Source organism: Pseudophryne corroboree (genome assembly GCF_028390025.1).
Source record: "Pseudophryne corroboree isolate aPseCor3 chromosome 3 unlocalized genomic scaffold, aPseCor3.hap2 SUPER_3_unloc_13, whole genome shotgun sequence".
NCBI lineage: Eukaryota > Metazoa > Chordata > Amphibia > Anura > Myobatrachidae > Pseudophryne > Pseudophryne corroboree.
Genome location: NW_026967501.1, coordinates 2,066,149 through 2,090,968, shown reverse-complemented (window position 1 = coordinate 2,090,968; position 24,820 = coordinate 2,066,149). Strand labels below are relative to the sequence as shown.

Genomic DNA, 24,820 nt, shown 5'->3' with positions numbered 1-24,820 from the left:
TACATACAAGTATTGCAGACAATCCGCACTTGGGATGGGCGCCCAGCATCCACTACGGACTACGAGAAATAGATTTACCGGTGAGTAAAATCTTATTTTCTCTGACGTCCTAAGTGGATGCTGGGACTCCGTAAGGACCATGGGGATTATACCAAAGCTCCCAAACGGGCTGGAGAGTGCGGATGACTCTGCAGCACCGAATGAGAAAACTCAAGGTCCTCCTTAGCCAGGGTATCAAATTTGTAGAATTTTGCAAAAGTGTTAGACCCTGACCAAGTAGCAGCTCGGCAAAGTTGTAAAGCCGAGACCCCTCGGGCAGCCGCCCAAGAAGAGCCCATCTTCCTCGTGGAATGGGCTTTTACAGATTTAGGATGCGGCAGTCCAGCCACAGAATGCGCAAGCTGAATTGTTCTACATATCCAGCGAGCAATAGTCTGCTTCGAAGCAGGAGCACCCAGCTTGTTGGGTGCATACAGGATAAATAGCGAGTCAGTTTTCCTGACTCCAGCCGTCCTGGAAACATATATTTTCAAGGCCCTGGCTACGTCCAGTAACTTGGAGTCCTCCAAGTCCCTAGTACCCGCAGGCACCACAATAGGTTGGTTCACGTGAAAAGCTGATACCACCTTGGGGAGAAACTGGGGACGAGTCCTCAATTCTGCCCTATCCATATGGAAAATCAGATAAGGGCTTTTACATGACAAAGCCGCCAATTCTGACACATGCCTGGCCGAAGCCAAGGCCAACAGCATGACCACTTTCCACGTGAGATATTTCAAATCCACGGTCTTAAGTGGTTCAAACCAATGTGACTTTAGGAAACTCAACACCACGTTGAGATCCCAAGGTGCCACTGGAGGCACAAAGGGGCTGAATATGCAGCACTCCCTTAACAAAAGTCTGAACTTCAGGAAGTGAAGCCAGTTCTTTCTGGAAGAAAATCGACAGAGCCGAAATCTGAACCTTAATGAAACCCAATTTTAGGCCCATAGTCACTCCTGACTGTAGGAAGTGCAGAAATCAACCCAGCTGAAATTCCTCCCTTGGGGCCTTCCTGGCCTCACACCAAGCAACATATTTTCGCCATATGCGGTGATAATGTTTTGCGGTCACCTCTTTTCTAGCCTTAATCAGCATAGGAATGACTTCCCCCGGAATGCCTTTTTCCTTTAGGATCCGGTGTTCAACCGCCATGCCGTCAACGCAAGGTAAGTCTTGGAACAGACAGGGCCCCTGCTGCAGCAGGTCCTGTCTGAGCGGCAGAGGCCATGGGTCCTCTGAAATCATTTCTTGAAGTTCTGGGTGCAAAGCCCTTCTTGGCCAATCCGGAACCACGAGTATGGTTCTTACTCTTCTCCTTCTTATTATTCTCAGTACCTTGGTATGAGAGGCAGAGGAAGGAACACATACACCGACTGGTACACCCTCGGTGTTACCAGAGCCTCCACAGCTATCGCCTGAGGGTCCCTTGACCTGGCGCAATATCTATTTAGCTTTTTGTTGAGGTGGGACACCATCATGTCTACCTGTGGCCTATCCCAATGGTGTACAATCATTTGGAAGACTTCTGGATGAAGTCCCCACTCTCCCGGTTGGAGGTCGCTCCGGGAATGAACACTGCTGACAGTGCTAACACATGATATTCCGCCCATCGGAAAATCCTTGTGGCTTCTGCCATCGCCATCCTGCTTCTTGTGCCACCCTGTTGGTTTACATGGGCGACCGCCATGATGTTATCTGACTGGATCAGCACCAGCTGATGTTGAAGCAGGGGTCTTGCCTGACTTAGGGCCTTGGCCTTCTCCTCCGGGAGAAACACTTTTTCCTGTTCTGTGTCCAGGACCATACCCAGGATCAGTAGACGCGTCGTAGGAACCAGCTGCGACTTCGGAATATTCAGAATCCAGCCGTACTGTTGTAGCCCTTCCCGAGATAGTGCTACTCCGACCAAGAACTGTTCCCTGGACCTCGCCTTTATAAGGAGATCGTCCAAGTACGGGATTACTATAACTCCCTTTTTTCGAAGGAGTATCATCATTTCGGCCATTACCTTGGTAAATACACTCGGTGCCGGGGACAGACCAACGGCAACGTCTGGAATTGGTAATGACAGTCCTGTACCACAATTTTGAGGTACTCCTGGTGAGGAGGGTAAATGGGGACATGCAGGTAAGCATCCTTGATGTCCAGTGATACCATGTAACCCCTTCGTCCAGGCTTGCAATTACTGAGCGATTCCATTTTGAACTTGAACCTTCGTATATAAGTGCTCAAGGATATCAATTTTAGAATGGGTCTCAACGAACCGTCTGGTTTCGGTACCACAAACATTGTGGAACAGTAACCCCGACCTTGTTGAAGGAGGGGTACCTTGATTATCACCTGCTGGAAGTACAGCTTGTGAATTGACATCAGTACTACCTCCCCTTTCTCCAAGGGCAGCAGGCAAGGCTGATTTGAGGTAACGGCGAGAGGGAGTCGCCTCGAACTCCAGCTTGTATCCCTGTGATACTACTTGCAGAACCCAGGAATCCACCTGTGAGCGAGCCCACTGGTCGCTGAAGTTCCCGAGACGCGCCCCCACCGCACCTGGCTCCACCTGTGGAGCCCCAGCGTCATGCGGTGGACTCATAGGAAGCGGGGGAAGATCTTTGATCCTGGGAACTGGCTGTCTGGTGCAGCTTTTTCCCTCTTCCCTTGTCTCTGTGCAGAAAGGAAGCGCCTTCGACCCGCTTGCTTTTCTGAAGCCGAAAGGACTGTACCTGATAATATGGTGCTCTCTTAGGCTGTGAGGAAATCTGAGGTAAAAAAATTTCTTCCCAGCAGTTGCTGTGGATACGAGGTCCCAGAGACCATCCCCAAACAATTCCTCACCCTTATAAGGCAGAATCTCTATGTGCCTTTTAAAGTCAGCATCACCTGTCCACTGCCGGGTCCCTAATACCCTCCTGGCAGAATGGACATTACATTAATTCTGGATGCCAGCCGGAAAATATCCCTCTGTGCATCCCTCATATATAAGACGACGTCTTTAATATGCTCTATGGTTAGCAAAATAGTATCCCTGTCCTGACAGGGTAACAGACCACGCTGCAGCAGCACTATCCATGCTGAGGCAATTGCAGGTCTCAGTATAGTACCTAAGTGTGTATATACAGACTTTAGGATAGCCTCCTGCTTTTTATCAGCAGGCTCCTTCAAAGTGGCCGTATCCTAAGACGGCAGTGCCATCTTTTTTGACAAACGTGCGAGCGCCTTATCCACCCTAGGGGATATCTCCCAACGTGACCTATCCTCTGGCGGGAAAGGGTACGCCATCAGTAACTTTTTAGGAATTACCAGTTTCTTATCGGGGGAACCCACGCTTCTTCACACACTTCATTCACTCATCTGCTGGAAAACAAAACACTGGCTGCTTTTTCTCCCCAAACATAAAAACCCTTTTGTTTTAGTGGTACTTGGGTTAATGTCAGAGTGTAACACATTTTTCATTGCCGAGATCATGCTACGGATGTTCCTAGTGGATTGTGTATATGTCTCAACCTCGTCGACACTGGAGTCAGACTCCGTGTCGACATCTGTGTCTGCCATCTGAGGTAGCCGGCGTTTTTGTGCCCCTGATGACCTTTGAGACACCTGGGCAGGCACGAGCTGAGAAGCCGGCTGTCCCACAGCTGTTACATCATCCACCCTTTTATGTAAGGAGTTGACACTGTCGGTTAATACCTTCCAACTATCCATCTACTCTGGTGTCGGCCCCACAGGGGGCGACATCACATTTATCGGCATCTGCTCCGCCTCCACATAACCTTCCTCCTCAAACATGTTGACACAGCCGTACCGACACACCGCACACACACAGGGAATGCTCTGACTGAGGACAGGACCCCACAAAGTCCTTTGGGGAGACAGAGAGAGAGAGAGTATGCCAGAACACACCAGAGTGCTATATAATGCAGGGATTAACACTATAACTGAGTGATTTTCCCAATAGCTGCTTGTATACACAATATTGCGCCTAGATTTAGTGCCCCCCCTCTCTTTTTAACCCTTTGAGCCTGAAAACTACAGGGGAGAGCCTGGGGAGCTGTCTTCCAGCTGCACTGTGAAGAGAAAATGGCGTCAGTGTGCTGAGGGAGATAGCCCCGCCCCTTTTTCAGCGGACTTCTCCCGCTTTTTTATGGATCTCTGGCAGGGGTATTTTACACATATATAGCCTCTAGGACTATATATTGTGTAGATTTGCCAGCCATGGTGTTTAATATTGCTGCTCATGGTGCCCCCCCCCAGCGCCCTGCACCCATCAGTGACCACAGTGTGAGGTGTGCATGAGGAGCAATGGCGCACAGCTGCAGTGCTGTGCGCTACTTTGGTGAAGACCGAAGTCTTCTGCCGCCGATTTTCCGGACCGTCTTCTTGCATCTGGCTCTGTAAGGGGGGCGGACGATCGAGGTCGGGCCCTGTGTTCGATCCCTCTGGAGCTAACGGTGTCCAGTAGCCTAATAAGCCCAAGCTAGCTGCAAGCAGGTAGGTTCGATTCTTCTCCCCTTAGTCCCTCGTAGCAGTGAGTCTGTTGCCCGCAGATCTCACTGAAAAAAAACCCCTAAATAATACTTTCTTTTCTAGGAGCTCAGGAGAGCCCCTAGTGTGCATCCAGCTCAGCCGGGCACAAGATTCTAACTAAGGTCTGAGGAGGGTCATAGTGGGAGGAGCCAGTGCACTCCAGGTAGTCATAAAGCTTTCTTTAGTTGTGCCCAGTCTCCTGCGGAGCCGCTATTCCCCATGGTCCTCACGGAGTCCCAGCATCCACTTAGGACGTCAGAGAAAAGGATTTACCGGTAGGTAATTAAAATCCTATTTTTACACCCCCATCATCAGTGTCTTACCTCTATTCTCTCAATAGTAATAAGGATGATGTGTGTACGGTAAGTATGATACAGAGAATTACATATCAGAATCTATACAGCTGCCGCCATACTTCTGCTTCTCATACGTGTGCTACTGGCAGCAGTGAACATCTGAGTGAGAGTGCAGGGAAGACAGCAGAGTCTGATGAGAAAGAGATTGGATCTGCCTTTGGAGGGATGTACCACACCTTTCACCCCTTTAAATAAGAGGGGCCTGAGTCCATCCAGACGTGCTTTCTGGAGCTCTCCTCACTAAGTGGCTTCTTATCTACCCTACCTAATAGCTCTCAGCCGCTGCTGGAACCAAGACCCTATTTATTAAGTCCCCCACTCCTACTGCCCTAAAGCAGCTCGCTCTGCTCACTCCGAGCACTGTTCACTGGTGCAGCCTAGTGACGCCGCTGAAGACACGGGCTGAATTTTGGGGATAAGTGCGCCCAGTCTTTCCTGCACGCTCCAAACACCTGACTTGGAGGCAATTTTTCCTCAGGTGGGAGCAAATGCTCTCCCACTCACACGGGTGCGCAGCTCCCACTATTGCTGGGGACAGAACGGTCTGCCCACAGTCACCGAGCCCGGCAATGATATTGGGAAGTGAGGTGGCTGCCATTTTGAATCCTGGTACCCGCCCATTGCATGCTTTGCCTTCAATAAGGTTTAAAATTGATATAAGCTGCTAAATAAGTGTCCTGATGGCTGGACCGGGGTCACTACACTAGAATTTGTTGGCAGATAAGAACCACTTGGCCCATCTAAATTGAAGCATTTGCCTGGAGGTGAAACTACCTTCTATTTATATGGTACCACTATAATCTACTTCCTCTCAGTCTACATGCAGAGCCCAGTATCAAGTATCGTCTGAGTACAGCTCATTACACTCTGATTACAACCTCACAGTATATTATTTTGTGGATTTATTCACTGAATATATTTTGCCATTTGTGTCTCTCTGTGCTGAGTACTTCACGTCTGTGATCACGCTGACCTCTAGTGGAATATCTCGCTCATTACTGTGTTATTTGAGTTGCATTACATCATGTTTACTTGAAATTTTGGCTCAGATACCCCTGTCACCCCGACTAAGAATGTCATTTTGAACTGAGTCATCTTGATGTAACCTCCTGACAGCGTACTACTGCTCCTTTTATTTATAGATCGTTTGTATTTTCCTATCTCTGAGAGGTCAGTCTCTTTGTAGTCAGCTTACCATGCCTCCAAAAAAGGTTAAAAGGTACCAAATCGGCCCCGCCTGTCCATCTCTTTAGTACCTCGAATTCAGGTGGTACTTCTGAGACTGCTACAACATCATCTGCTTCTTCTTGTCAGATGCACAGCCCAGCTGTAATGGCTGAAGACGTCTTAAGACTCTCTAGATGATCCTGTTACTCTACGATCTATACATTCTATGTTATCTACATTTAAGGACTGAAATAACCTCAGAACTTAACTCTAATATTCAAGCTTTGAGGTCAGATATCAGTGAGATTGGCACTCGTACAGACTAAGATGAGATTGTTGCGTCTCACAAAGATCTGATTTCAGCACGACACCCTTCAGGAAGACCCGGTCTCTATTCATGATAAAGTCATTGATTTAGAAGACAGGTCTCAGAGAAATAATATCAATAATGGGCATTCTGGATTCTTTTACAAATGCTGAGCTTTAAGTTTATGCCATGGTCCTCTTTTCAGAAACTTCCACCGAAGGCTTCTGCCGCGGACCTTCTTATTACTGACAGGATCTATAGACTCCCAAAGTCCAAACAGACCCCTATCCAAGCACCAAGGGACACTCTGCTCAGGGTGCACTTTTTCATCTTAAAGAAAGCATTCTATGAGCCACTGTCTTCCTGATCCACAGCTGAGTGCCTGGATAATCTGCGCTATTTCCAAAAACTTCTCCTGCGACGCTGGGCAAAAGGCATCTGTTCCACCCAAGGAAATGTGCAATACAAATACAAATGGGGCTTTCCTACTAAGGTTATAGTAATGAGAAATGGTGCCTTCACAGAGATACCTTCACCTGAGGATGGTCCTGCTATTCTGAAAAAGTGGGACATTCCTGTTGACAGTACTTCATGACACTTTACCTAAACCAATCCCGGAGGCGTTGTTTTCTGTCTTCAAGTAATATGCTAAAGGAGTAAGACTGTTAGAGACACTCAGAGTTTGTTTCCTACTGTAACATGTGCCAACTGGGACTAAGTTACTGGGCATGGATCTATTTTTGGGCCAGATTTATTTGTTCTTGTTATGTGCTATTTAATTGCTATATGGTATATGGTCTGATATTCTTTCCACTGTTACGTTTCATAATACCTTTCTAGAATGTTTGGGTGTTCAGGTAAAGCATGACTGATTCATGTAACATCCTGTTGCCCTTATAACTGTGTTGGTGGAACCTACATTGGATATCAGGCCATGTTCTTGGCCTTTACCTCCTTTGGATACATTGGTTACATTGAGATTTGATATATCTTTGTACAGTTGTTACTATGATGACTAGATTTTGCCTCTCGTATGGCTACTTGGAGTAGTCGGTGAGTTTCCCTCTTAGGCCCGACCACCACCTTTTTCTATCTTTCTGTCACGGTTCCCTAGTGACGGAATCTCTAGCTTCTTTATGGACGCTATTTCTGTTTGTCTCCCATTTTTGTTCCCTATTTTATTTTTTCTGTTATTTGATAGTTTGAAGTATGCACACGCCCTACAGACTCTATTGGACTTTACACAGATGATCCTAGATGTTTCATACCATGATCTGATCTCTCTCTATCACGGTGACGTTTTTAAGTCTTAATGTAAAAGGTCTTAATTCTCCCCGTAAGAGACGTCTTGCAATAAAATATTTTGCTGACCAGAAGGCGGCGGTGGTAGCCATTCAGGAATCACATGATCCATTGCACTCTCCCCCTCAGTTTACCAATAACTACCCAGCATGCTCTATCTCCTGTGGTGTAGCCATCCTTTCTAATAGATCCTGCCCCTTTCACCTGGAAAGCAAGTGGGTGGATTGCAATGGTAGATATTGGATTCTAGTTGGGAAATTCATTATAAATATGTCCCCCTTACTTCTCTCTATACCCCTAATGCCAGACAGCCCCAATTTCATAAATCTTTTTTATTCAATAGCTACAAGAAATTGCACTTCTCCTTATGGGAGATGTTACTCTTGCTCCAGACCCTCATCTTGATAGATCCTCCACTACTGATGAACAGACCAGTAATGCCGCCCGTTCCTCAGCTTCCTCATGCTCCCTTTATTAGCTGAATTTGACCTTTGACCGAGTGTGAAGGACATAGTGAGTGGGAAGAATATACACAGATTTTAGGCTGGCTGATTATAATAGATATATGTTCCTGTTATCAGTATCTCAGATGGAAACGGTCTGGTAAGATGTTTGGCGTATTGTATTCATAAGTAGGTGAAAGGGGACAGTTGTCCAGGATAAGATAAATTATGTTATACTGAATGACTACTGCACCCAGCATCACAGACCCTGAATGTAATATCTGGTAAGACAATGTCAGCGTATATCCTTGCAGGGTATAAAGCCTAGAGACTTACACATAGCAGCTTCGTTCTGATTGAAGCTAGGTCTGTCTGCAGCAGATATAGACTTCATAACCCACCTCAGTTTAATACATTCAGACAGAGTTATTAAAGAAGGACCCTGAGGGTGCCTGAACTATATTATTTAAACTACGTAATCGATGACCATCATCTGGGACAGATCATGAAACATTTAGATAAGAGTGGAGTATTCTAATTTGTTCTTCCTATTACTGTAGCGGAGTATAACTTGTTATTTGCAGGTTCTCATTGTTGTAACTTAGAGAAATAAATGCTTATCCTTTATAATATGTCCTGTGTCAGTCTCCATATTTATCACAGTGTGTCCCAGAACCTGGTCGCTTGAATTTTTCTACCGACAACAATTTCATGGCCTGATCACACCCCTCTGATAGGGTCCTGGTCGCCTTTTCCCGCTACTCCTCCTTTACCACCTTGGAGATTGTAGAATTATATATTAATGGATGCTGAAGGCACCAGAAGTTTGCAAGAGGCCTTGTCCTCCTACTTAGACGTGAACGCTCCTGAAGATACTTCCATTACGAACCACTGGTGTGCCCTTAAGGCCATGGATCAGAAGCCAGAGAAGGCCGTCATCCAAGTGCCAGGGGACAGGTAATCAGCAGGGAATGTGCAGGACTCTGAATGCTGGTTCCCGTACACAAGCTCAATAAATGTATTATATACCTAAGGCGACGGTAGCAAGACTCAGGTGCTGCCAACTCAGTAACAGGAGCCGTTCATTAGCCAATTCCCTGAGGCCGGCTGTTACAGGAGCATGTGGATACATGACAGGACCTGCGCCATATATTTCCTAAGCTTTGTATCATGTGGCATGAGGAACCTTGAGCATGTGCCCCAGCAAGCAGCCGCACCATGCAATAATACACATCCATAGTGTATATAATATAGCATGTAATATACGTAGTTATAGTAGACTTACCATCATTAACTCTATTTCTCTTAAGTCCACAGTAACCACAGGATATACATTGGGATATGAGGTAGCATCAGAGGATTGGCACCAACGATCAAAAGCTTTCGACCTCCGAGAATGCAATGAGCCAGTCTTCTATATCCCCACCTCCTGGTTCAGGCAATTCAGTTATTTTCCAAAGCTCAAGGCAAGAGCATCATAGAGAGCCCTAACGAGGCGAGAAGAAGAACACACATGCACACCCTTCCGTACAAGAAGGAAGAGGTTAGTAGGTGTAAGAATCATTAAATCAGGTGCGTCAGGTTGGAATCCATGTGGATAATGTGGACTTAGGAGAAATAGTTATCGATGGTAACTCTACCATAGTTACGTATTTCTCCAGCAGGGTCCACAGTAGTATCCACAGGATATACATTGGAATGTCCCAAAGCAAATTTAGTGGAGGGGACGCTCCTGATTGGACAGGAAAATCCTTCGCCCCAAATGAGAGGCAAAGGTATCAAAGGCATAATGCCTAATGAATATGTCGATGGAAGACCATGTGGCTGCCTTACATATCAGTTCAGCTGAGGCACCATGGCATGCTGCCGAAGATGGACCTACTATACAAGTAGAATGAGACATTAGCTGGAATATAGGGAGATCAGCACGAGAGTAACCTTCCGAGATAGTATTTTGAAGCCACCTCGCCAGCGTTTGCTTGTCTGCAGACAATCCCCTCTTGTGGAATCCATAGAGTACAAAGAGAGTTGGATATATTCTTGCCACACACAGTAATAAATAGAAGCAGAAGATGGTTTCCTTGTTCTAAGCATTGTTTAAATTACCTATTGAGAAAATCCTCTAGCTTTAAGGATGGACGTCTCAAGAACCACACTGTCAAAGACAGAAAATCCCAATGCCTGTGACAACAAGGACCCTGCAACAGTAGATCTGGACATTGATGCAGTAGCCACGGAGTGTCCACTGATAGCCTCTGTATATCTGTGTTCCAGTGTCTTCTGGGCCATGCCGGAGCTATTCAAATCCTGGTGCCCTTTCCTTGTTTGGCCTTCCGAATCACCCCGGGTAGCAGGGCGATTGGTGGAAACACATAGCTAGCTGAAAGTCCCATCTTACAGAGCATCCATGAAGATCACTTTGGGATCCTTTGTTCTTGACCCATATGCGGGTACTTTGAAATTCTGCCGAGAGGCCTTGAGGCAGCCCCCACTTGTCTACCAGACTCTGGAAGACCTCGGGGTGTAAAGCCTATTCACTTGCATGAATGGCGTGTCGACTAAGAAAATCCGCTTCCCAGTTTATGACGCCTGGAACAAATACTGCGTACAACGCTGGATGATGAAGTTCTGCCCTTCTTAATGTGTGGCTTAATGCCTTCATTGCCTTTTGACTGCGCGTTCCTCCTGGATGATTGAGGTACGCTACTGCTGACGCATTATCCGAACAAATTAGAACCGGTTTCCCCTGAAGGAAGTCCTTTGCCTGAGTGAGTGCCTTATATACGGCCCAAAGTTCCAATATATTTATCGGCAGGCAACTTTCTTCCTTGATCCACAGCCCCTGGAAGCTACCTTTTTACGACACTGCTCCCCAGCCCTGAAAACTTGCATCCGTAATCAGCACCTCCCAATCTGAGATCCAATAGGGTCTCCCTTTGGTCAGATGGGACACCAGGCTAATAACTTCCGTACTTCCAGAGGAAGGATCATAGTTTGAGTTATTATTGTCTGATGTAACCCATTTCATTTGGAAAGGATCAGACATTTAGGAGGACTTGAATGGAATTGAGCATACTCCACCATGTTGAATGTCGACACCATTGATCCCTTCACACACATAGCTGCATAAATGAATACCCTTTGACTTTGTAGCAGATCCTGAATCCTCAACTGTATTGTAGATATTTTGTTCAGAGGTAAAAACACTCTCTGAAGACTGGAATCCAATACAGCCCCCTAAGTGCATCATCTGTTGTGACGGACCCAGGGACGACTTTCCCCAATTTTTGAGCCGTGTCTCTGTAAACAAGCTATTGTCTGTTGCAGATGACACTGAAGCAATTCCTGAGATTGTGCAAGAATTAATAAGTCGTCGAGGTATGGAAAAATCCTTATCCCCTGTCAACGGAGATAAGCCGCCATTACCACCATATTTTTGGTGAACACTTTTGGAGCTGTGGCCATTCCACATGGTAGGGCCTGAAACTGAAAGTGTTACTCGAGGATGGTAAACCTGAGATAGCACTGATGGGACAGTGCTATAGGAACATGCAGGAAAGCATCCTGGATATCCAAGGATACCATAAAAGCCTCCAGCTCCTTGGCCAAAATAATGGAACGTAAAGTCTCCATATGAAATTGAGGCACCCAAATGTACTTGTTCAGCACCTTGAGACTGAGTATAGACCGAAACGACCCATTTGGCTTCTGAACTAGAAACAGGTTGGAATAGAAACCTTGTCCTTGTTGCGCAGGAGGAACTGGAATTATCACTCCTGATTGAAGCAACCTCTGAACTTCCTCTTGTAAGGCCCTGGCCTTTGTTTCTACTGCAGATAGGCTGGTACAAAAAAACCTTTGTGGAGGGTGCTTCTTGAAGGCAAACGCATAACTGTGAGATAATGCTTCTTGTTCCCAGGCATCTGTGGTGGACTGCTGCTAGATCTGTGCAAAATGAAGAAGTTGGCCTCCCACCCTGGGGTCCTCCAGGTGGAGGCCTGCACCATCAGCCTGATGGCTTATCTTCTGGTTTGGAGGCAGGCCTTCTGGTAAGCCCAGTGCTTTTTAGTCTTTCCAGACTTGTCTGATTGGGACTGTTTGCCATAAACTTTTCCTTTCGCTTTTCCTTGGGTCCGAAAGAACCGAAAAGCTGAAAAATTAGGTTTAGACTTGTAAGTAGAAGGAAACTTCGCTTTCTTAGAGTCTGCTTCTGACTCCAATATACTGTAATTCTTTACCAAAAAGAATATCTCCAGTAAAGGGCAAAGACTCTAGAAACTCCTTGGACTCTGAGTCAGACTTCCATGTATGTAGCCAAACCGACATGTGAGCGGCTACTGCTGAGGCTTATGCTTGAGAGGCAATAGTACCCATGTCCAAGGCTGCTTCTTCCATAAACATAGCCGCCTGTTTAATATGTGCAAAATGGGATTTTTGCTCTCTAGATGCCAATGCCCAGCGGCCATTGCTTTTGCCATCCAGGCTGAAGCCATGGCTGGTCTCACAATTGCCCCAGACAAGGAGAAAATGGTTTTTAAAAAAACATCTATTTTTCTATCCGTAACATCATTTAATGATGTTGAAGGCAGAAGTAATGTATATTTTCACACTAATCGAATGACGTGCGTATCTATTTTGGGAGCCACCTCCCTTTTTAAACAGTCCCCAGCTGGAAGAGGATAATGGGAATTCCATTTCTTTGGAATTCTAAACTTCTTAGTGGGTGTTACCCAAGCCTCTTGCATAATCTCCGTCAGCTGTTCTGACCCCAGAAATTCAGTTCTGACTGTTTTGGGATGTTTAAACACAGGAGCATTGGATTTTAACAAAGGCTCTGCTGCCTCCTATAAGGATAGAATGGCTTTCATAGAACTAATTAGCTCAGGTATAACCACTGAGCTGGGACCTTCATCCTCGTCTCTGTATGCAGACCCAGAATGTGAGGAATCCTCATCCTCCCAAGTGTCTCCTTCTGAAACATGTGTAGACTGTGAGGATGTTGTTTCATGTCTGTGTGATTTATTTTCCACAGGCCTTTCAGCCTGTTTTTCTTGTAAGGGTTAACAGGGTAACCTATCCCTAGTATAGGAGCTGGCATTATCCACTCAGCTATATTGTATAATGTCTGTGCAAAAGAAGCCCACGGGGGTTCAACTTGAACCTGTGCCTGCCTTGGATTATTCAGGAGGCTTTGGTGAAAGCTAAAACAATTGGTTAAAAAGACTCAGGGTGGGACTACCCCCTGTTGAACTGTATGTTGGTTTGAGATAAAAAGATGAGGCCTATGAGCTTCAGAGGTGGATTAGACCATTTTCACTCTGCTGTAAACAACTTGCTGTATTGCAGTTGCCGGTAGCAATAGGGAACAGTCTTTTTTAAGACTGGGTAAATAAAACATCTTCTGCTTCAAGACGACTGCTTCATCTTGTGACTTGCAGGGCTAAGCGAAACTTAGCTCCGTTTTTCGGCTCTCCAGGGTACACCCAGCATCTCCAAGCTCCGCCTTCCACCTGCTACCGTGCCGTGCTTGGTCAAGCAACTATTGGAGATTCGTCAATACCACACAGGGGTGGTAAGACAGCGTGTTGACGCATACAGAGCAGAGCAGTGGTTCCAGACCCAACTAAATAGGAGTCTGGTGGTGGCTGCATAGAATCCGCCCACTGCGTAGTGGGTGGAATCAGTAACAGGCGGTTACTGACGGTAAGCGGGAATCCCCTATTTGGCCAGGTCCCGTGTGACCTAAACTCCATTCTGTGACTGGGGCCGGGACGCAAGGCGGTGAGGGCTTTCGTAAGCACCGTCCGATCACAATGGTAAACAAATCACACACCTGTACGGTGTTAACTACACAATTTGTGACTGAAATCACTTTAACAAGCTATAAAGTGACATACGATCTGATACTTCCCTGCTTTGCACCAGCATTGAGGATTGAAATATACCCAAAAACTGACAGAAATAGTAAAGTCAGCAATCACACTAGCAATCAGTCACAGGTTATTAATTAGTATTATATGCAATATGATCACATAATCAACTACAGATACATTTCAAGTATGTAGGAGAAACATATTACTGCATTTCCTTGTATAGGATATTTAACGTATTCAGTCGCAAAGTGAATGAAACAGCAGTAATAGTTTACAGACTCATATGCATCAGGCACTTATCTAACTCCTCGTACCCAATGGTACGCTGAGGGGATCCAGACGCAAATAGTGTACACCAATGCTCAGTGAACGCAACAGTGAACACATATGCTCCAGTCACACAGCCGCCTATACTGCGACCGGGTCCTTTTAGATACACAGCGTCTCAGACGGAAGCGGGAAATCAGTTCATGAGGGGAAACTCAGAGGAAACTGGTCATGAAGCGGGGGGATGGGTGACCAGGGGAGCGTCTTACTCCCCACTGCTGACATCAACCCCAGGGAACGGCCTCACACTAATCCCTGGAGCCTATGATCCCTGGGGCCTAGTGCTGGTGCACCCGAGGTGGCAGCCGCATCAGCGACTGTTCAGTAGTCCCCACCCCGAGAACAGTGCGGCTGTGTCTCGCATCTCCCCCACTAAGCAGAACTGACGCCTGACCTTCTTCCCATTCTCCGGCCGCAGCCTGGTAACGTCAGCTGGACTTGCTAGTACATCCTACACAGGTGCCCGCTGAAACAGCACTGAACACGTGCGTAAGCGTTGTCGTGACCGGGCGGGAAGTTGTTGGAGCGACTCATTCTAAGGTGGCGTGTAAGACGCTTTTTAGAAAACTCGCTCAAAAAAGTTAAGACTACAAAAATAAATTTAATAACGAGCTTAGGGATTCCAAAATCAGCAGTCCAAAGATTGTGGTCCAGCTCCTGCCGCACCAACAAAAAAATAAGAATTTACTTACCGATAATTCTATTTCTCGTAGTCCGTAGTGGATGCTGGGACTTCCGTAAGGACCATGGGGAATAGCGGCTCCGCAGGAGACTGGGCACAAAGTAAAAGCTTTAGGACTAGCTGGTGTGCACTGGCTCCTCCCCCTATGACCCTCCTCCAAGCCTCAGTTAGGATACTGTGCCCGGACGAGCGTACATAATAAGGAAGGATTTTGAATCCCGGGTAAGACTCATACCAGCCACACCAATCACACCGTACAACCTGTGATCTGAACCCAGTTAACAGTATGTTAACTTTAGGAGCCTCTAAAAAGATGGCTCACAACAATAAACAACCCGATTTTTTGTAACAATAACTATATACAAGTATTGCAGACAATCCGCACTTGGGATGGGCGCCCAGCATCCACTACGGACTACGAGAAATAGAATTATCGGTAAGTAAATTCTTATTTTCTCTGACGTCCTAGTGGATGCTGGGACTTCCGTAAGGACCATGGGGATTATACCAAAGCTCCCAAACGGGCGGGAGAGTGCGGATGACTCTGCAGCACCGAATGAGAGAACTCCAGGTCCTCCTCAGCCAGGGTATCGAATTTGTAAAATTTTGCAAACATGTTTGCCCCTGACCAAGTAGCTGCTCGGCAAAGTTGTAAAGCCGAGACCCCTCGGGCAGCCGCCCAAGATGAGCCCACCTTCCTTGTGGAATGGGCTTTAACAGATTTTGGCTGTGGCAGGCCTGCCACAGAATGTGCAAGCTGAATTGTATTACAAATCCAACGAGCAATCGTCTGCTTCGAAGCAGGAGCACCCAACTTATTGGATGCATACAGGATAAACAGCGAGTCAGATTTTCTGACTCCAGCCGTCCTGGAAACATATATTTTCAGGGCCCTGACTACGTCTAGTAACTTGGAGTCCTCCAAGTCTCTAGTAGCCGCAGGTACCACAATAGGCTGGTTCATGTGAAACTCTGAAACCACCTTAGGGAGAAATTGAGGACGAGTCCTCAATTCTGCCCTGTCTGAATGAAAAATTAGGTAAGGGCTTTTATAGGATAAAGCCGCCAATTCTGAGACACGCCTGGCTGAAGCCAGGGCTAACAGCATTACCACTTTCCATGTGAGAAATTTAAAGTCCACAGTGGTGAGTGGCTCAAACCAATGTGATTTTAGGAACCCCAAAACTACATTTAGATCCCAAGGTGCCACTGGAGGCACAAAAGGAGGCTGTATATGCAGTACCCCCTTGACAAACGTCTGAACTTCAGGCACTGAAGCCAGTTCTTTCTGGAAGAAGATCGACAGGGCCGAAATCTGAACCTTAATGGACCCCAATTTTAGGCCCATAGACAGTCCTGCTTGCAGGAAATGTAGGAACCGACCCAGTTGAAATTCCTCCGTAGGGGCCTTCTTGGCCTCACACCACGCAACATACTTCCGCCAAATGCGGTGATAATGTTTCGCAGTTACATCCTTCCTGGCTTTGATCAGGGTAGGGATGACTTCATCTGGAATGCCTTTTTCCTTCAGAATCCGGCGTTCAACCGCCATGCCGTCAAACGCAGCCGCGGTAAGTCTTGGAACAGACAAGGTCCCTGCTGAAGCAGGTCCTTTCTTAGAGGTAGAGGCCACGGTTCCTCCGTGAGCATCTCTTGCAGTTCCGGGTACCAAGTTCTTCTTGGCCAATCCGGAGCCACGAGTATAGTTCTTACTCCTCTCCTTCTTATGATTCTCAGTACTTTGGGTATGAGAGGCAGAGGAGGGAACACGTACACCGACTGGTACACCCACGGTGTTACCAGAGCGTCCACCGCTATTGCCTGAGGGTCCCTTGACCTGGCGCAATATCTGTCCAGTTTTTTGTTGAGACGGGACGCCATCATGTCTACCTTTGGTTCTTCCCAACGGTTTACAATCACTTGGAAGACTTCTGGATGAAGTCCCCACTCCCCCGGGTGGAGGTCGTGTCTGCTGAGGAAGTCTGCTTCCCAGTTGTCCACTCCCGGAATGAACACTGCTGACAGTGCTATCACATGATTTTCCGCCCAGCGGAGAATCCTTGCAGCTTCTGCCATTGCCCTCCTGCTTCTTGTGCCGCCTTGTCTGTTTACGTGGGCGACAGCCGTGATGTTGTCCGACTGGATCAATACCGGTTGACCCTGAAGCAGAGGCCTTGCTTGACTCAGGGCATTGTAAATGGCCCTTAGTTCCAGGATATTTATGTGAAGAGACGTTTCCATGCTTGACCACAAGCCCTGGAAATTTCTTCCTTGTGTAACTGCTCCCCAGCCTCTCAGGCTGGCATCTGTGGTCACCAGCATCCAATTCTGAATGCCGAATCTGCGGCCCTCTAGAAGATGAGCACTCTGTAACCACCACAGGAGAGACACCCTTGTCCTTGGAGATAGGGTTATCCGCTGATGCATCTGAAGATGCGATCCGGACCATTTGTCCAGCAGATCCCACTGAAAAGTTCTTGCATGGAATCTTCCGAATGGAATCGCTTCGTACGAAGCCACCATTTTTCCCAGGACTCTCGTGCATTGATGCACTGACACTTGGCCTGGTTTTAGGAGGTTCCGGACTAGCTCGGATAACTCCCTGGCCTTCTCCTCCGGGAGAAACACCTTTTTCTGGACTGTGTCAAGAATCATCCCTAGGAACAGTAGACGTGTTGTTGGAATCAGCTGTGATTTTGGGATATTTAGAATCCACCCGTGCTGACGTAGCACTACCTGAGATAGTGCTACTCCGACCTCTAACTGTTCCCTTGACCTTGCCCTTATCAGGAGATCGTCCAAGTAAGGGATAATTAAGACGCCTTCTCTTCGAAGGAGAATCATCATTTCGGCCATTACCTTGGTAAAGACCCGGGCTGCCGTGGACAATCCAAACGGCAGCGTCTGAAACTGATAATGACAGTTCTGTACCACAAACCTGAGGTACCCTTGGTGAGAAGGGAAGATTGGGACATGGAGATAAGCATCTTTGATGTCCAGAGACACCATATAGTCCCCTTCTTCCAAGTTCGCTATCACTGCTCTGAGTGACTCCATCTTGAATTTGAACCTTTTTATGTAAGTGTTCAAGGATTTTAGATTTAAAATTGGTCTCACCGAGCCGTCCGGCTTCGGTACCACAAACAGTGTGGAATAATACCCCTTTCCCTGTTGTAGGAGGGGTACCTTGATTATCACCTGCTGAGAATACAGCTTGTGAATAGCTTCCAAAACAGCCTCCCTGTCGGAGGGAGACGTTGGTAGAGCAGACTTCAGGAACCGGCGAGGGGGAGATGTCTCGAATTCCAATTTGTACCCCTGAGATACTACCTGCAGGATCCAGGGGTCCACTTGTGAGTGAGCCCACTGCGCGTTGAAATTTTTGAGACGGGCCCCCACCGTGCCTGAGTCCGCTTGTAAAGCCCCAGCGTCATGCTGAAGCTTTGGCAGAAGCGGGGGAGGGCTTCTGCTCCTGGGAAGGGGCTGCCTGGTGCAGTCTTTTCCCTCTTCCTCTGCCCCGGGGCAAAAAAGAGTGGCCTTTTGCCCGCTTGCCCTTATGGGAACGAAAGGACTGAGTTTGAAAAGACGGTGTCTTCTTCTGCTGAGAAGTGACCTGGGGTAAGAAGGTGGATTTCCCAGCAGTTGCCGTGGCCACCAGGTCCGATAGACCGACCCCAAATAACTCCTCCCCTTTATACGGCAATACTTCCATATGTCGTTTGGAATCCGCATCCCCTGACCACTGTCGCGTCCATAAGGCTCTTCTGGCAGAAATGGACATCGCACTTACTCTTGATGCCAGGGTGCAAATATCCCTCTGTGCATCTCGCATATATAGTAATGCATCCTTTAAATGCTCTATAGTAAATAATATACTGTCCCTATCCAGGGTATCAATATTTTCAGTCAGGGAATCTGACCAAGCCACCCCAGCACTGCACATCCAGGCTGAGGCAATCGCTGGTCGCAGTATAACACCAGTATGTGTGTATATACCTTTTAGGATATTTTCCAGCCTTCTATCAGCTGGTTCCTTGAGGGCGGCCGTATCTGGAGACGGTAACGCCACTTGTTTTGATAAGCGTGTGAGCGCCTTATCTACCCTAGGGGGTGTTTCCCAACGCGCCCTAACCTCTGGCGGGAAAGGATATAGTGCCAATAATTTATTAGAAATCAGCAGTTTTTTATCGGGGGAAACCCACGCCTTATCACACACCTCATTTAATTCATCTGACTCAGGAAAAACCACAGGCAGTTTTTTCACACCCCACATAATACCCTTTTTTGTGGTACTTGTAGTGTCAGAAATGTTCAACGCCTCCTTCATAGCCGTGATCATGTAACGTGTGGCCCTACTGGACATTACGTTTGTCTCCTCACCGTCGACACTGGATTCAGTATCCGTGTCTGGGTCTGTGTCGACCACCTGAGGTAGCGGGCGTTTTAGCGCCCCTGACGGTGTCTGAGACGCCTGGACTGGCACTAATTGATTTGCCGGCTGTCTCATGTCGTCAACAGTTTTTTGCAAAGTGCTGACACTGTCACGTAACTCTTTAAATACGACCATCCAGTCAGGTGTCGACTCCCTAGGGGGTGACATCACTAACACAGGCAATTGCTCTGCTTCCACATCATTTTCCTCCTCATACATGTCGACACAATCGTACCGACACCCAGCACACACACAGGGAATGCTCTGATAGAGGACCCCACTAGCCCTTTGGGGAGACAGAGGGAGAGTTTGCCAGCACACACCAGAGCGCTATATATGTATAGGGATAACCTTATATAAGTGTTACTCCCTTAAATAGCTGCTTATATTATTATTTTGCCAAATAGTGCCCCCCCTCTCTTGTTTTACCCTGTTACCATAGTGTAGGACTGCAGGGGAGAGTCAGGGAGCCGTCCTTCCAGCGGAGCTGTGAGGGAAAATGGCGCTTGTGTGCTGAGGAGATAGGCTCCGCCCCCTTCTCGGCGGCCTTTTCTCCCGCTTTTTTCTGGAAAACTGGCAGGGGTTAAATGCATCCATATAGCCCAAGAGCTATATGTGATGCATTTCTTTAGCCACATAAGGTTTTTATCATGTTTTATTGCGTCTCAGGGTGCTCCCCCCCCAGCGCCCTGCACCCTCAGTGACCGGAGTGTGAAGTGTGCTGAGAGCAATGGCGCACAGCTGCAGTGCTGTGCGCTACCTTATCTGAAGACAGGAACGTCTTCTGCCGCCGCTTTCTCCGGACCTCTTCGCTCTTCTGGCTCTGTAAGGGGGCCGGCGGCGCGGCTCCGGGACCCATCCAGGCTGAACCTGTGATCGTCCCTCTGGAGCTAATGTCCAGTAGCCAAGAAGCCCAATCCACTCTGCACGCAGGTGAGTTCGCTTCTTCTCCCCTTAGTCCCGCGCTGCAGTGAGCCTGTTGCCAGCAGGACTCACTGAAAATAAAAAACCTAATTATACTTTTACTTAAAAGCAGCTCAGGAGAGCCACCTAGATTGCACCCTTCTCGGCCGGGCACAAAATCTTAACTGAGGCTTGGAGGAGGGTCATAGGGGGAGGAGCCAGTGCACACCAGCTAGTCCTAAAGCTTTTACTTTGTGCCCAGTCTCCTGCGGAGCCGCTATTCCCCATGGTCCTTACGGAAGTCCCAGCATCCACTAGGACGTCAGAGAAAACTGAATTCCCTGAGCCAGGAGGCGGGATATAGGAGACTGGCCTGTTGCATTCTGGGAGGCCGAAACCTTTTGATCATTACTGCCAATCCGCTGACGATACCTCATATCCCAATGTATATCCTGTGGATACTACTGTGAACCCTGCAGGTGAAAACATAGGTACCACACAGTGACATGATATGAGGGGGAGAGAAGGAGAATAATAGAGGCTGATGGCTCCTGATGTATGAGATACACCAGAGAGTGTGGGGAGGAGACTGGTCAGATCTCTGGGCTGGTAACACAGTGACATGATGTGAGGAGGAGAGCAGGTGTATAATAGGGGCTGATGGCTCCTGATGTATGAGATACACCAGAGAGAGTGGGGAGGAGACTGGTCAGATATCTGGGCTGGTAACACACAGTGACATGATGTGAGGGGGAGAGCAGGAGTATAATAGAGGCTGATGGCTCCTGATGTATGAGATACACCAGAGAGAGTGGGGAGGAGATTGGTCAGATCTCTGGGCTGGTAACACACAGTGACATGATGTGAGGGGGATAGAAGGAGAATAATAGAGGCTGATGGCTCCTGATGTATGAGATACACCAGAGAGTGTGGGGAGGAAACTGGTCAGATCTCTAAGCTGGTAACACACAGTGACATGATGTGAGGAGGAGAGCAGAAGTATAATAGGGGCTGATGGCTCCTGATGTATGAGATACACCAGAGAGTGTGAGGAGGAGACTGGTCAGATCTCTGGGCTGGTAACACACAGTGACATGATGTGAGGAGGAGAGCAGGAGTATAAAAGGTGCTGATGGCTCCTGATGTATGAGATACACCAGAGAGTGTGGGGAGGAGACTGGTCAGATCTCTGGGCTGGTAACACACAGTGACATGATGTGAGGGGGCGAGCAGGAGTATAATAGGGGCTGATGGCTCCTGACTCCCCCACTGGGAAAATACATATTCCTCATTAGTTTGTACTGACAGAGGAGGGTGTAGTATAAGAGATTGCTGTAGTGACTGAGCAAGGAGAATATGTGACTCTTATCTGTAATAAGTGTTTATTACTCACCTGTGCTGATATCTGTAGGGATCTCCTCCTCCTTACACTGCTGATCACCCCTCACATACGTTTCTTCTTCTCCCTCTATACTTTCTGCCTTTATATCAGTCACATACGTCTCTTCTTCTCCCTCTATATCTTCTGCCTTTATATCAGTCACATACGTCTCTTCTTCTCCCTCTATATCTTCTGCCTTTATATCAGTCACATACGTCTCTTCTTCTCCCTCTATATCTTCTGCCTTTATATCAGTCACATACGTCTCTTCTTCTCCCTCTATATCTTCTGTCTTCATATAAGTCACATACGTCTCTTCTTCTCCCTCTGTATCTTCTACCTTAATATCAGTCACATACGTTTCTTCTTCTTCCTCTATATCTTCTGCCTTTATACGAGAAAGACGTTCTACCTAAATAACCCAAAAAATACAATGACATTTGCATACTGTTTGATTAAACTGAGGTGAAACAGTATAATATCAGTGTATAAGACACACAAATCCTCTACAGATCATATAGTGACAGTCACTTAGGTTTATTGGGGAGAACCTATAGCCCACCTACCTGATCCTCCTGTGGGATCCTGTGATTCTCCTCTGTACAATCCTGGGAATACAGAGGACGGGGACATCTCTCTGGGGTATCTCTGTTACTGGGCCCATCTGTAGGAGACACACAGTGACTGAGTACAATGTATATATGTGATTATCAGATGATTTGTGTATATAGGGGCCCCCATACCTGCTCTTCCCTGTACAATACATGACAGTCTTCTCTTACCCAGTGATGTGAGGGGCCGGTGATTCTCCATCATCACGTCCTCATACAGACCCCTGTGTTCCTCTATATACTCCTCCTCCTGCATGGAGACATAGACAGTGACATCCTGACACCTTATAGCAGGGCTGGCCAAACCGGTCCTCGAGATCTACCAACAGTTCATGTTTTCCAGGCCTCCTGGAGATCTGTAGAATTGTCAGTTAGGAATGAATTCAGCACATCTTAATTAGTAATGACTACACCTGTGCACCAGCTAGGTGGTCTGGAAAATGTGAACTGTTGGTAGATCTCGAGGACTAGTTTGGCCAGCTCTGTCTTATAGGAACCTGACACACACAGTGATACAGTCATCACCCAGACACATCCCCTGGTGTTACTGTATTATGTCCCATTCCCAGCAGTCACCTCTCCAGTCATCACCCAGACACATATCCTGGTGTTACTGTACTCCCAAGTCTCCTCAGACCCCAGTCATGTCCCTGTATTATTACTATAGATAGAAGTGACGTTATTGTGACGCTCCCAGATCCCCTCACCTCCCGAGTCATGTCCCTGTATTATTACTATATATATAAGTGATGTCACTGTGATGCTCCCAGAGCCCTCACCTCCCCAGTTATGTCCCTGCATTATTACTATAGATAGAAGTGACGTTATTGTGATGCTCCCAGATCCCCTCACCTCCCCAGTCATGTCCCTGTATTATTACTGTAGTACTCTAGTCATTTGAAGGCCTTGGGACACTATGAGGGGGCAAATCAATTAATGAATGTGTAGATCTATAAGGTAATAGAGATGCTGCCAACTGATGTATACCATATATGTGATAATAACTTGGATCTTTCTAGTGATCCAATAATGTATAGTGTTTATGCATGTTATTATTCTGTGCCTGCTGAAGGTGAGGGGACTCTGGTAAGCGCGCAGTGCGGGGGAGATCACGGAGAAGCTTCCAGAGGTCCCGTGTGCTGAGAGAGGTGGCTGGGCGCGTGTAGTGGCGGTTTTGTTGGTGGGCTGACTAAGGGGAGAGAAAAAGGCTGGCGGCTGAGACAAGGGAGCTTACAGGAAGGCGGTTCCCTGCGAGTGAGAGAGCCCCTGTGAGGGAAAGGAATTGGATGTCTTCCGCTGTGGGTGAGAAGCGCTGTGTTAATTTCCCCTGGTGGACGCCGAGCAGGGACGTCCCGTTGCCTGGTTGTCACCGAGAGTGCTGGGAGGCGGAGCGCTGGCGGGGCAGGCTAGTACATGGAAGGAGATCGCAGTTCGGGCAGCAGCTACCAGGAGTCCAGCAGTAGCAGACAGTTCCCCCCCTCCCCCCGAGGCAGAGCTGTGCACCTCATCCCATCCAACCCGCAGGAAGACAGGAAGAGCCCGGTTGTTGGTGGAGGCGGAGTCGGGGGGAGGTCCAGACCGGGCACACTATCACTGTAAGTGCAGGATGCCCCCATATAAATCCTGCTAATCTGCATACTTCCCTATCATCCTTTAACTATTAAAGTACCACACCTAGCACAGGGACCAGCAGCATCGGTGGATCTGAGGAGTATAAATAGCACCTCTAGAGACTCCATATCCATTAGATAATGACCAGCAGGGTAGCAGTCATAGAGTGCGGGGTGTATAATGATGAAAGCAGCTCGGAGAGGGCGCAGGGTCACCTAAACTTGGAAATTATACATTACAGAGACTAAGCACCCCTTACCTATCAGAGACAGGTCCCAATAACCGGGACTTCTGTATGTTCTGGAGCCACACCCATGGATCTACAGTGGGGCTATGCTTATACTGGGACAGGTAACACAGATCATCACCCCACTATATGTAACGAGTAGACCACGGGTGTCAGGGATTCCAGGGTGGAGAGCTCCACGTACTACCTTCCTGTTTCAGGTTGTCTAGGAGCGCTACAATTAGAACTTCCATGGAAACCATGCTATTCATTGCCGTAAAGTAGGCATTGCTCAACAATCATGAGGACAATTGCTCCAAGTGTATACCCATATAACCCACAGTACTTCTTATACACAGACACGAAAGGGCCCCAACCGTGCACGATTATAGTAAGAGAACCCGGGTGGTTTTTCAAACGCAGCCCCACAACTTTCTTATGGAATCGTATGCTCTGTATTGCATGCATTACCTTATGTATAGGTGGGGTATATTATTATGTATAGGTGGGGTATATTATTATGTATAGGTGGGGTATATTATTATGTATAGGTGGAGTATATTATTATGTATAGGTGGGGTATATTATTATGTATAGGTGGGGTATATTATTATGTATAGGTGGGGTATATTAGAA

General features: G+C 47.4%; 1 protein-coding gene across 1 annotated transcript in view; it reads right to left on the bottom strand.

The window, feature by feature from the left end:
- The window catches only part of LOC134983360 (oocyte zinc finger protein XlCOF22-like), a 35,376-nt gene that overhangs the window by 8,781 nt on the left and 1,775 nt on the right, over positions 1–24,820 (bottom strand). The window contains exons 2-4 of the mRNA XM_063949064.1: positions 22,519–22,597; positions 22,303–22,400; positions 21,749–22,148 (exon numbers count right to left, since the gene is read on the bottom strand). Of these exons, the coding sequence (XP_063805134.1) occupies positions 21,749–22,148; positions 22,303–22,400; positions 22,519–22,597 (577 nt within the window). The remainder of the gene's footprint in view (positions 1–21,748; positions 22,149–22,302; positions 22,401–22,518; positions 22,598–24,820) is intronic.